The 12,196-nt window shown below is 41.4% G+C and overlaps 1 protein-coding gene across 3 annotated transcripts in view; it reads left to right on the forward strand.

Moving 5' to 3' along the window:
• The window catches only part of SRGAP1 (SLIT-ROBO Rho GTPase activating protein 1), a 149,443-nt gene that overhangs the window by 101,627 nt on the left and 35,620 nt on the right, over window positions 1-12,196 (forward strand). For all 3 annotated transcript variants that reach the window (XR_012585183.1, XM_074572168.1, XM_074572178.1), the window contains exons 7-11: window positions 1,723-1,944; window positions 2,745-2,846; window positions 4,535-4,732; window positions 4,851-4,935; window positions 11,016-11,043. Coding sequence is in view for 2 of the 3 variants with exons in the window: in XM_074572168.1 (XP_074428269.1) it covers window positions 1,723-1,944; window positions 2,745-2,846; window positions 4,535-4,732; window positions 4,851-4,935; window positions 11,016-11,043 (635 nt within the window). In the remaining variant the exon portion in view is untranslated. The remainder of the gene's footprint in view (window positions 1-1,722; window positions 1,945-2,744; window positions 2,847-4,534; window positions 4,733-4,850; window positions 4,936-11,015; window positions 11,044-12,196) is intronic.

The following is a 12,196-nucleotide window of genomic DNA, read 5'->3' on the forward strand; positions in this document are numbered from 1 at the left end:
TATGGATGTGCTTCAGTATAAAAGTTGAGTGGCTGTTTTAGTAAGTCTAACACAAATTTCCATTCTATAAGTGCAAAAGAGAAAGGTTGACCTGTGTGTGTTTTATTGAACATGACATCTTTTTTCCATTTTCTTTAAATGGTTCAACAACTGTTTTTTTGGATAGGCACTGTCCCACCTGCAGAAATTACCTGCAGTGCTCGCTAAGACTGAAAGCTTAGTCTTTCTGGAAGTTCTGTTGTGAATAAAACAGCCCTCTCTTGTCAAATTTCAGAGGGAAGTTTCATCACTAGTCATTAGTGCACCTAAGGCAAGGTGAGGGGTTTCTTTCTCTTCTACACACAGGTTTAGGTATGGCAAATAGGTTGAAAACTCTTTCCCATGCAGTGTGTCCAAATATATGACTGACTGTCTGTCTCCTCTCTCTTTTTCTCTCCTTTTTCAAATAAGTAAGAGGAAAGGGAGGGGAACATGATCCCATAAGTCCCAGGGGTTTGTAATAGCCGTGAGGGAGGTGTGCATGTAAACGTAGTCTACAGTGGACTAAATTCAAATTGCTTCTTTACCCAACTGCATCGCTTAACTTGTGTCCTGCAGGGAAGGATGACTTTAAACTGCGGGTGGGCTCCCAGGGTGGGTAGCTGAGGGATGCCCCAAAGCACCGTGCTCCCTGTCTGCCCGAGCCAGGCATTGGCCTCTGACTGGGACAAATCTCTCCTATTTGAATAAAGAACATTGTTTTGTATGCAACCGTTAGCAGGACTGATGTGCCACTATTGGGGTGACAGAGGGGTTTGCAATACATCTACCATTACATGCAAGCTCACTGAGCAGAAGCTGAGGATATTGTTTACTGTGTAACGTGGGGAAAAAATTAAGGAAACAATCACTTGATATGCTTACTGCTGTGACATTTGAAAAATATATTCAGCTGTTCCTCTAAAATATTAACCAATCATGAATAATGCAAACTGAGGATGTTTAAAATTCAAGAACAAACGCAACTTTATGTTCTACCAATTACATTTCAATTACATTCCAGTGTTATTTGCACCCCTAGAAAGAAAGACATAAATTACGACTTTCTGCATTTAGTTACATGATGTACATTGCTGGCTCTGTCTGAGCATGGGAAATAAGATGTGTACAGTAAATATGTTTTCACTATCAGGGGAAAGGACATTAAACCATTTGTGTTGCATCAAAAAGCATCTTGGATGGGTCACTAATGCTACAGACAATTGTGGGGTTTTTTGTTTGGGCACAGACATGGTGAGCAGGAGTTGCTCCATTTTCAGTTTGGTGCTGGCATTGACTTAGATGGTAGAGTTATGTCAAGTGGGTTTAAAAACATGATCCAAGGCTTACATATGACAATAATACTGAAAAGCCCACTTGTGTGTGGAGTCCCAGACCTTTTCTATGTAAATACAGTGACTACATATCTGTATCTGATAAAGAAATGCAAACATGTTGCTATACTTGCACACTTGATCTGTTTTCTAAAGCTATCCTTTAATCTTTGCAGTAGAATGAGGGTACTAAATACTTATTGTCTTGACCCCAGTATTATATTTTAATTTACAAGGTATTTTGTAAAACACTTTGAAGACAGAGGAATTTCAGGACAGAAATTTTTAGTGATAATTTGTGGCTTGGGATATTGGAATGATGTTCCTCCTTTTTAATTTTTTTTTTCTTTTACCTTTATTGTGTTTTTAGTGTTGTGATCTTGGATACCACGCTAGTCTGAACAGAGCCCTAAGAACATACCTTTCTGCAGAGTATAACCTTGAAACTTCCAGGCATGAGGGCTTAGACATCATTGAAAATGCAGTTGACAGCTTGGAGCCACGAAGTGACAAGCAGAGATTCATGGAAATGTACCCCACTGCTTTTTGTCCACCAATGAAATTTGAGTTCCAGTCTCACATGGGTGATGAGGTCTGTATACTGACAAGTATCCCCACAGTGACTGCTTCTGTTTCTATATACCAAGATAGAGAATTTATCCCCTTTTACAAAGAGCTTGGTAAAAGCTGTTATTGCTACCCAAAAGCAAGTGCATCAGCAGTAACATTTTGCAAAACTGACAGCGCTGTTCTGAGCTTCTTCAAGAGTTCGCAAGTAAAAACTGTTGTGTGTTATTATATTCTGTATTACTCGTAATGACATTGCTGTGGATTTGTTGGCCAACCTGTGCTCAGCCCACCACCAGTGAAAGTAGTGGCTTTATGTCTTCACTACCAGCCTCACCCATAGCAGAGCTTGTGGGTGCTATTTGAGAGCAGCTGCAGAGCTGCTCCAAATTACGCGTGCTGAAATGCAGCCTTTTCACCTTCTTCCTTGCCCATTTTATCATCTGGAGATTTCAAGCATACTGGGTACCCCAGCTGTGCCCTGTTCTGCTACACCAAAGACCAGTAACAAAGCAGAATGCAGAATGACCTGTGTACATCGTTATTTGAAGGTAACTCCAGGGTTTGCATTTCTGTGTGATAGAGAAGCAACACAAAGTAGCCATACAACAAGGCTGAGCTCTGGAGTCATAAGGTGTGGTATGTAGTTCCACACCTCCGTAACACATAAATACTTTCGGTTTAGATGGACATATTTCGTTGTCTGCTTTATTAAGTTTTAATGGCTTTGGTAGGAATTCACCTAGTTTTAAGGAGAGCAACCAAAGACTATTGACTGGGTTTTTTCTTCCTCGCATCTTACAGCTCTTTTTGATTCTTTGTTAGGTTTGTCAGGTCACTGCCCAGCAACCTGTGCAAGCAGAGCTTATGCTTAGGTATCAGCAACTACAGTCACGATTGGCCACACTCAAAATTGAAAATGAGGAGGTAAGATCTGTGTCTACCTGGGCTATGCGTTGAACACCATTTTCAGGAAGGTGCAGTGTTTTCTACTTTGTCAAAAGAATGTAAGTGACCCTGAAATGGCTTCAATCTGTATAAGCTGTTTTAATTTTAAAAATCAAACACTGGCAAATACACTAAGGTACGTCCTTGTCTGCTTTATAGAGGTTTGGAAACTTCGTCTTTTACCTGTCCATACATCCACATTACTGAGTTCTGTGTTTTGCAGATGCTTCAGTGAAAACTTGATAGAGCACTTATTTTTAAAGTTTTGTGGCAGAAAGCCACTGAGTACAGTTGTTTTCTGTGACCACCCTCTGTCTAGTCCCCAAATTACTACTTCTGAATTACAGAGGACTTTGGACTGTCTTTTGTGGTAGCTGAGTCAAAATCTCTTGTGCTCTCAGCTACAGCTATTTATAAACAGGAGTACTGAATGCTTGTGATGGGAATAGCTCACCTAGTAAAATAACATGCATTTTTTTTTAAAATACAGAAAAGCTATTCTGTTCTCTTTCCTTTGCTCTGGCAACAGAGAGAGGCCTTCCAATCATTATAAATTGCACTTTTATCTAATTTAAGGCAGTGTTAAAGGCCCTCAGTTTAAATGAGAATCTGTTCCTAAACTAAAACATAGGGATAATTTAATGTCTTGGTGTAGTTTTTTGGTAAGTTTTCAGGATTACAGTTTTTCTTATTCTATGTTGTGTGCTGAATGCTTAGAACAAAGTATTAATGTCCATGAGACATGTACGGTAGTCTTTAAAAAATCCCACTTCAGAAAGTATCTCAAGGTAACAAAGACAAAAGGAAGGAGAAAGATTATTTCTTTCAGTAAAGTGAAGTGCAAGGGCATTGGGGGAGAAATCATGTTGGCAGGCACAAAGAGGGTATTTGCCTACACTGGAGATGTGTGTAGAAGTGTGCATGATTCAGTCTCTCTCCTAGAGACTCTTCTGAAGCAGAACTGGGAGGTAAATCACATCCTTGTGAATTCTGCCAGTTACTTTATTGCATTGCGGAAAGACTGCATCCCCTGTTCCACTGCCTCCATGGCCTGGTTTACACTATGAGCAACTGTGCTCTGTGTAGCTCATAGGAAGTGCTGTGAGGCTAATGTAAATTGTTCTTTCTCCAGCCCCCTCCTCCAGCTGTGTATTCCACTTCTGCAGTCTAAAAATCACTGTCCTCCATACCATAGCCCTCCACAGAACAGTGTCGCAGGTTGTAATCTTGGAAGAACACGTTGTTCTGGCAGCCAGATCCTTGGATGTACACATTCAATCTAACATGTTGACCCCATGTGGGAGAGCTGACCCTTCAGAGCAGCGTGTCATCTCTATTGCCTGTTGTCCCAGACTGGGGACCATAATCAAATCACGTGACATTTTGATCCTAATTTCAGGAAACAAATGCTTGAGAGTGCTATACAATCAACACAAGAGTACATCCATGTTTGTGGACTGTACTATGTAAAGCAGGGAACTAGATAGGAGTCCCAATTGTGTCATTCTTCTGTTACATAGGTATCCGTTACAGTACATCTAATTTTTCACATTCACGCACCAGTTTGTTTGGGGGAGCATGCCGGAGAATTATTTTGAGTAATTAGCTTCCCTTCTAAGCTGTTCTGGTATGTATTTGTCTTCCCATTTGGTGCTTTTTAACACCAGGTTAAGAAAACAACAGAGGCTACCCTGCAGACAATACAAGATATGGTGACCATTGAAGACTATGATGTGTCAGAGTGTTTCCAGCACAGTCGCTCAACGGAGTCTGTGAAGTCAACAGTCTCTGAGACTTACCTGAGTAAGCCTAGCATTGCAAAAAGAAGAGCTAACCAGCAGGAAACGGAGCAATTCTATTTCATGGTATGTTGGTTGCTTCTTCATTCACATGTTACAGACCAAAAACCTGAAGTAAACGTTATGTGGAAGTTCTGGAATTTATGTTACATACATAGTAATAGATTGATCTGCATCTCTACAGAAATTCAGAGAATATCTGGAAGGTAGCAATCTCATTACAAAACTTCAAGCAAAACATGACTTGCTACAAAGGACACTCGGAGAAGGTAAATATCACACAATAAACTGAAAAGTGATTCCAGACTATACAATGAACCCACTGAAATGTCAAAGGTATGCAAGAAAAAAATTACAAAACTTAAAGCTTAATTGTCCAGTAAGAACAGATTTGAATTTTACCAGCAGTGCTAAGACTAGGCACTATAAATTGATTTTATTTCTTTGGTAGATACTTATTTCCACGGTGCAGACATTTAGACAAGTGACTGTATTTGGAAATGGAACTGTTGAGTGAAAAATCTCGTGTCTGAGAGGAGAGCTGACACAGTCAGTGCAGTGAGATTTAAGAGCTGTGACAAGCGTACTGTTTCTACTTCCCAATGATTTCTGTTGACTTGGGTTTTTTTTTTAAGAGTCAGTGGAAAGTGATAGGTTTTTTAAGCATACAAAATTATGCAGGATGCATCTCTTACATACAGTGGACTCACTAGTGCAACATTTCTGACACATGGACACGAACGTCCTTCTTCCAGCCTAACAATTCAAGGGAGCATTTATGAAAGGTAAAAGGTGAAGTGCTGACCTCACTATTGTCAGTAGTGAGACTCTTACAGACTTAATTTAATGTTGGGTTTCTACAAAGTATTTGCGTGTTGTGAACTGGAATGAATAAAAACTTAATGAATAGCCCTATACCTATTCATTATCATTATTGCATTTAAAACTATTGCATTACAAAAAACATTATTGCACTAGAAATTATGATAGCAGAGTATTATCCATTGTCCTGAACACTCTCCACAATTGTTAAAAGATAAACCAAATCAGCAGATGTCCGTGATCAAATGAAGTAAAGCTGAATGAGGGCAGTAATGAATCAGACACTAAGCACAATTCCAGCCCACCTCTTACCAGCTCTCCCAAAAGGCACTTCCTCGTGGACCAAAGGGAGAAGGAGAATCACACGGCAAGCCTTGAGGACTAGCCGCACAGAGTGTTACAGACTTGAGAGGAAGTGAATTACACTGCAAAAAGTAAAAATCCTCTCCTGCAAGTTAAAGACTATAATTCAAAGTTCAGACTCAAGAAAGGAAACTTCTTCTCTAAAGAGTGTCTCTAAAGGATATGTCAATTTCTTTTCTTTTTACTGCCAAAAATCTGTTGTTAATCAGATCTTGTTTTTAATACAAAAGCCCAGATCCACCAGTTCAGTTGTGGAGGTGCCCATAGAGCTATTAACAGTTCAGTGGCTATGACCAAAACAAAGCCCCTGTCCAGGGAGTGACTGAGATTAGAGGTAGGAAATAAACTGTGTTTTCTTGCAAGGCTGGACTGTAGAAGATGGTAACTGTTTCTAGAAAACTAACTACATTATGTTCTTTTTCATGGATATTTTCATTTAATGGGATTTTTTTTAATGTGTGTGTTGAGCAGTTTATTCACACAAAACAATGTGCATCTGATGTTAGTCAAAAAAGAGGAAATTTTTTCTCCAAAGGCTCACAGAAAATGTATTTGGAAAAATAAAGTGACTGTTTGTTATTTGGAAGCCCAGTAAAATGCACGATCGTTTACTGAAGGGAGAAAGATAAAAGGCAACAGAATCTGTTGCCTAATGCACGTTGGAAACAAATAAGGAAAGAACTGTATGAAAGGAAATCCAAAGAAAAAACTGCTTAGCAGGGTGACCTAAGTGATAAATTGCTGTCAAGCTCTGGGCCATTCTGCCATGCTCAGGCGTGCTTGAACCGTTCTGTTTGAACAGTTCCCTTCGACCCACCAGCTGTAACCCCACGTAGTTAATCTGTGTTCCCAATACTGGTTTTGCACACAGTTGTTGTCACATCATCATGGCATAGCATAGCATATATAAATAGTACCCCAAACACACACGTTTACATTCAAAGCTGATATTTGGAGCAAAAGCCATCATTCTTACAGGTTAAAAGGTTCAAATACCCCTTTCTATTGAGGTGTGTCCTGCATTAAAATGCACATACCTGGGAAGGAGAACCTGGATTCTGTACGTTCCTTGAATGGAGATGATTGGAAGAATAGAATTACAGTAGAATTATGAACATTATTGCTGCAGCTAGTATAGAAATGAATTTGTTAGAAGTGAACTTCTCCCCTGCTCGATTCAAACTGTCTTTCCTGGAAACTTTCATGTCAGCGAGACAGCAGACATAACACAGGGTGCTGTATTAAGTAATGCAGGGGAGAATGGGGGGAGAGGGAGAGGATTGTCTGAACTGCAGGTTGGCTTTCCTTTGGCACCCTTTCTTGCTTTTATTCAGACTTGTACAGTATAAGGATGTAGGCTGAATAAATCCAGATTCTAGTCTGGTGTCCACAACGTTGACAGCATTTGGCTTCTGTTCGAGTTCATCACTTACCTACTGCAGTCTGTTGCTGTTTATGGACACAGCAGATACATAGAATCATAGAATCATTTAGGTTGAAAAAGACCCTTAAGATCATCAAGTCCAACCATTAACCTAGCACTGCCAAGTCCACCATTAAACCATGTCCCTCAGCACTACACCTACACGTCTTTTAAATAGCTCCAGGGATGGGGACTCCACCACTTCCCTGGGCAGCCTGTTCCAATGCTTCACAACCCTTTCCATGAAGAAATTTCCTAATATCCAATCTAAACCTCCCCTGGCACAACTTGAGGCCATTTCCTCTTCTCCTATTGCTTGTTACTTGGGAGAAGAGACCGACCCCCACCTTGCTACAGCCTCCTTTCAGGTAGTTGTAGAGTGTGATAAGGTCTCCCCTCAGCCTCCTTTTCTCCAGGCTAAACAACCCCAGCACCCTCAGCCACTCCTCCTAAGACTTGTTCTCCAGACCCCTCACCAGCTTTGTTGCCCTTCTCTGGACATGCTCCAGCGCCTCAATGTCTGAATTGTAGTGAGGGGCCCAAACTGGACACAGTACCTTGAGGTGGGGCCTCACTAGTGCCAAGTACAGGGGGATAATCACTTCCCTGCTCCTGCTGGCCACACTATTTCTGATACAAGCCAAGATGCTGTTGGCCTTCTTGGCCACCTGGGCACACTGCTGGCCCATATTCAGCCAGCTGTCAACCAATATCCCCAGGTCCTTTTCTGCCAGGCAGCTTTCCAGCCACTCTTCCCCAAGCCTGTAGCGATGCATGGGATTGTTGTAACCCAAGTGCAGGATCCGGCACTTGGCCTTGTTGAACCTCACACCATTGGCCTCAGCCCATCAATCCAGCCTGTCCAGATCCCTCTGTAGAGCCTTCCTTGCCTCAGGCAGATCAACACTCCTGCCCAACTTGGTGTCATCTGCAAATTTACTGAGGGTATGCTCAATCCCCTCATCCAGATCATCGATAAAGATGTTAAACAGAACTGGCCCCAAAACTGAGCCCCGGGGAACACCACTTGTGACCGCCTGCCAACTGGATTTAACTCTTTGGGCCCGGACATCCAGGTAGTATTTTACCCAGCAAAGTGTATGCCCATCCAAGCCATGCGCAGCCAGTTTCTCCAGCAGAATGCTGTGAGAAACGGTGTCAGAGGCTTTACTAAAGTCCAGGTAAACAAAATCCACAGCCTTTCTCTCATCCACTAAGTGGGTTACCATGTCACAGAAGGAGATCAGGTTAGTCAAGCAGGACCTGCCTTTCATAAACCCATGCTGACTGGGCCTGATCACCTGGTTGTCCCATACACGCCGCATGATCTGCTCCATAACCTTCCCCAGCACCAAAGTCAGACTGACAGGCATGTAGTTCCTAGATCCTCTTTCCAGCCTTTCTTATGGATGGGCATCACATTTGCTAATTTCCAGCCAGCTGTGACTTCCCCGGTTAGCCAGGACTGCTGATAAATGATGGAAAATGGCTTGGTGAGCACTTCCACCAGCTCTCTCAGTACCCTTGGGTGGATCCTATCCGGCCCCATAGACTTGTGTGCATCTAAGTGGTGTAGCAGGTCGCTAACCATTTCCCCTTGGATTAGGGGGACTTCATTCTGCTCCCCATCCCTGTCATCCAGCTCAGGGGTCTGCGTAGCCGGTCAACAACTGGTCTTACTGTTAAAGACTGAGGCAAAGAAGGCATTAAGTATCTCAGCCTTTTCTTTATCCTTTGTCACTATGTTTCCCCCCGCACCCGATAAATATTCATGATCTGCACAAGGGAGATAGATTAAGTGCTCTATGCTGAGTCTGCATCTACAAATTTGGAAAAGTAAATGAGAAATACTCAAATGAAATTGATACTAAACATAGGAAGCACACTGATACTCATATTAATTCTGACCCAAGGCTCATCTATTTAATGAACAAATGAACAAAGCAAAGGGAAATGCAAGGAAGAGAATAAGCAGTTGTAAAATAAATTGCCCCTGTGTCCCAGATAGTTTTTGCCCTAATCTGTTAAATATCAGAGATGTGTTTAAAATCCCCCAGGCTCAGATTTGTAACATCTTTTGTTTTACTAGCATTTATTATTGGGATTGTTAGCCTCAGTGAATTTTCCCTAGTTACAGGAGCAGGGGGAAGTCCCTGGCTTACCCTTTTTCTGTCATAGGTTATTTTACACACTCTTCTTTCATCCCTGTTTTTCACCTCTCTGAAATAGATGCCAACAGTCTTTACATGTCTTATTAATGCCAGAGATTTTTCCCAGAGGTTATTCTTTGTGCCATCTTCTGTGGATCCCCACTCTTCTGGTACTGCAAAGTATAGTTTTAGATTAGGATTTTCAGTACTGTGCAGTATTTCAGGTGCACTTGGACATTGACACATAATATTATGTTTTGCATATCACTGTTTTTCATTCTTTCTGCAGTCTGACAGGCCTCTTTGGTATCACTTTCAAATTGAGCGATGTACTTAGACCTAGCCCAAGTGATGCTTAGGGTGATTTTCAGAGTCAGTGTGATTGTGTGTTGTTCTGTTAGCTGCATAGATGTTTAATTCTTTCTTCCCTAATATCTTACTTTAACCTACCAATACTGAATTTCATTTGCCATTGTGTGTCTTGTTCCTTAACATGGTTAAACCCCTCTGAAGGGCTTCACAGTTTTGTCAGGATTTGATACAAAAGTATTTCAGTCATCTGCACAATATTCTGCCTCCTTAGCTGCTGTGATCTCCGCAAGACATTAATAAATGTATTATATATTACATAAATGGTCCTAATGGGAAGGCTTGAGTAAACGACTCTTACACTTTGTCATGAAGACATTTAATGAAGACCATTTAATTCCACTCAGTTTCCCTTTTCTTCATTAGTTTTTGATCAATGAGAATATTTTGCCACTCAATCCATGGCTGTTTAGTTGCTTTAGTCCGTCTTGTGAAGAAACTTATCAGGGCCCTTTGAAAGTCTAAGTAAATTAATTCGACTGATTCTCCTTTATACAGTATTTTACTGACACGTTCAAAGAATTCTAATAAATTAATAGGGCACAATGTCCCTTTGGGAAGACTAGGCTGGTTGCAATTTATCATCCATGACCTTCCTACTGGTTCATTATTTTGCTTTTCATTATTGTGTTGAAACGATGCACATGCCTAACTTATTCATCTGTTGTTCTGCAGGAACTTTTCTGGAATACGGTATTTTCTTCTTTACAGTTCTCTGCAGTTCTTCCTGATGTTTCCCAGGGGTAGCGTTGTATTTTTCCCCTGCAATACACAGACAAAAGAGAGGAAGGAGTCTCTTTCAATAGCAAGCCACTGGTGTCTAGAGCTCTGTATTTTCAGCACAGAACAGGTTTAGGCACAAGAGGAGATGTAATCTAGTCTTGGCACAGCTCTATTTCCATTCTGACTTGGCCACTAAAAAACATGAGCACAAACAATTGATGTTGTTTGGAGTTTTACTTCAAATTATTTACAGTATCAAGTGACTCTTCAGTCTGTGAGCCAGCTTCTTAAAAGTTGTTCCATAACATGGGTTGTGTTTGTATTGTAAATGTAACTGTGGAGATGGTAGGTAACTGCACTGCCCTCTTTGTTGTGTGTTTATCTTTTGCTGTTAACATGAAAGTTAGGGTTAAAAGTAAGTTGCCAACTATAATTTAGATTTAAAAAAATCTACTTAAAACCTACAAATGATGGTTTCCTGTTTATTGAACTTTTCCAGGTCACAGGGCTGAATACATGACAACAAGGTAAGATATTTTTATTTTACTTGATTTAGAGGTACAAATGTAATAAAATCTTAGAAATTACAAATTTTGGAACAAGTTCATAAGGGTATATAACATTGTTGTTGCTGCTGTAACGTAAATTATGTACAGACCCTGCGTGCTTTAACATTCAGCTTTTCTCCTTCTGCATGCTGATGAGTAAGGGACCAAGAGTGTTCATCTTCCTCATTCTTGTGAGCCACTTCAGCCAGTGTCAAGGGTGGGACAAGCTGGGAGATCCTTAAAAGTATTTGTGAATCACACATCAGATTTGGAAGTTGCAGGGGCTTTTGAGGTACTAGAAAAGAAATCTTTTTCGGTTGCTGGAGATATCTTGCCTCTCATGGTTTGTAATTCACTTGGTCAGGATACACGGTTCAGAAGAACCAGATACAGAACCAGATTAATTTAGGGGATAGGCTGCATCTATGATAACCTAGCTCTGCACAGGAATACCTGCATCCCTCAGCATCCATGTGTTTGATACTTAAATGGGTCTATATAGGCACAGAAGAGAAGGGATTCCGTTTTAGATCTCCCTGCTTTGTGCAGCACATACTTTTTCAGTTGTGTAATGCCACACCTGCAAGCTGCCTCCAGACACAAACACAGACAAGCACGCTGCAGCCCCCAGGCTATCCGTCTGTGGGGAGCAATGGCAACTGTTTGGATTTGCAGCTGCCACTTGTGTGTATCACTGCTATGGCACCACCCTTCCCCTCCTGGTGACAGCAGGAACATCCAGCCCAGCTTTCCTGGTCTCACTCTTCCCTTCCCTTTCCATGCAATACATCCTTGATCAGTGCCTTCTCTTTCTCCTTGTTGCTTCCTAGACAGGAATGGCCTTGCCACCACCCCTCATCTTTGGATTGGAAAAAAAAAAACCACCATAAAAAACCAGTCTCGCCCTCCCAGCTAAGAAGTTTGGATCCAGCTCTGGCTCCGCTTTTTGCTGGCCCGCTTGGTTTTGTATAATTTCTTATGCCTGGTCTCCATATTCCTGGGGACATCTGTACAGACTCAGAGCTCCCTTTCTCCCACCACTCCATGGTCCATTATAGCTCTGCAGTGCTGGACTTATTCGCCTTCTTTCCTTACAATGACCCCAATTGAAAAGTAGTAACAAACCAGTGCA

The sequence above is a fragment of the Larus michahellis genome, chromosome 1, assembly GCF_964199755.1.
Source record: "Larus michahellis chromosome 1, bLarMic1.1, whole genome shotgun sequence".
Lineage (NCBI taxonomy): Eukaryota > Metazoa > Chordata > Aves > Charadriiformes > Laridae > Larus > Larus michahellis.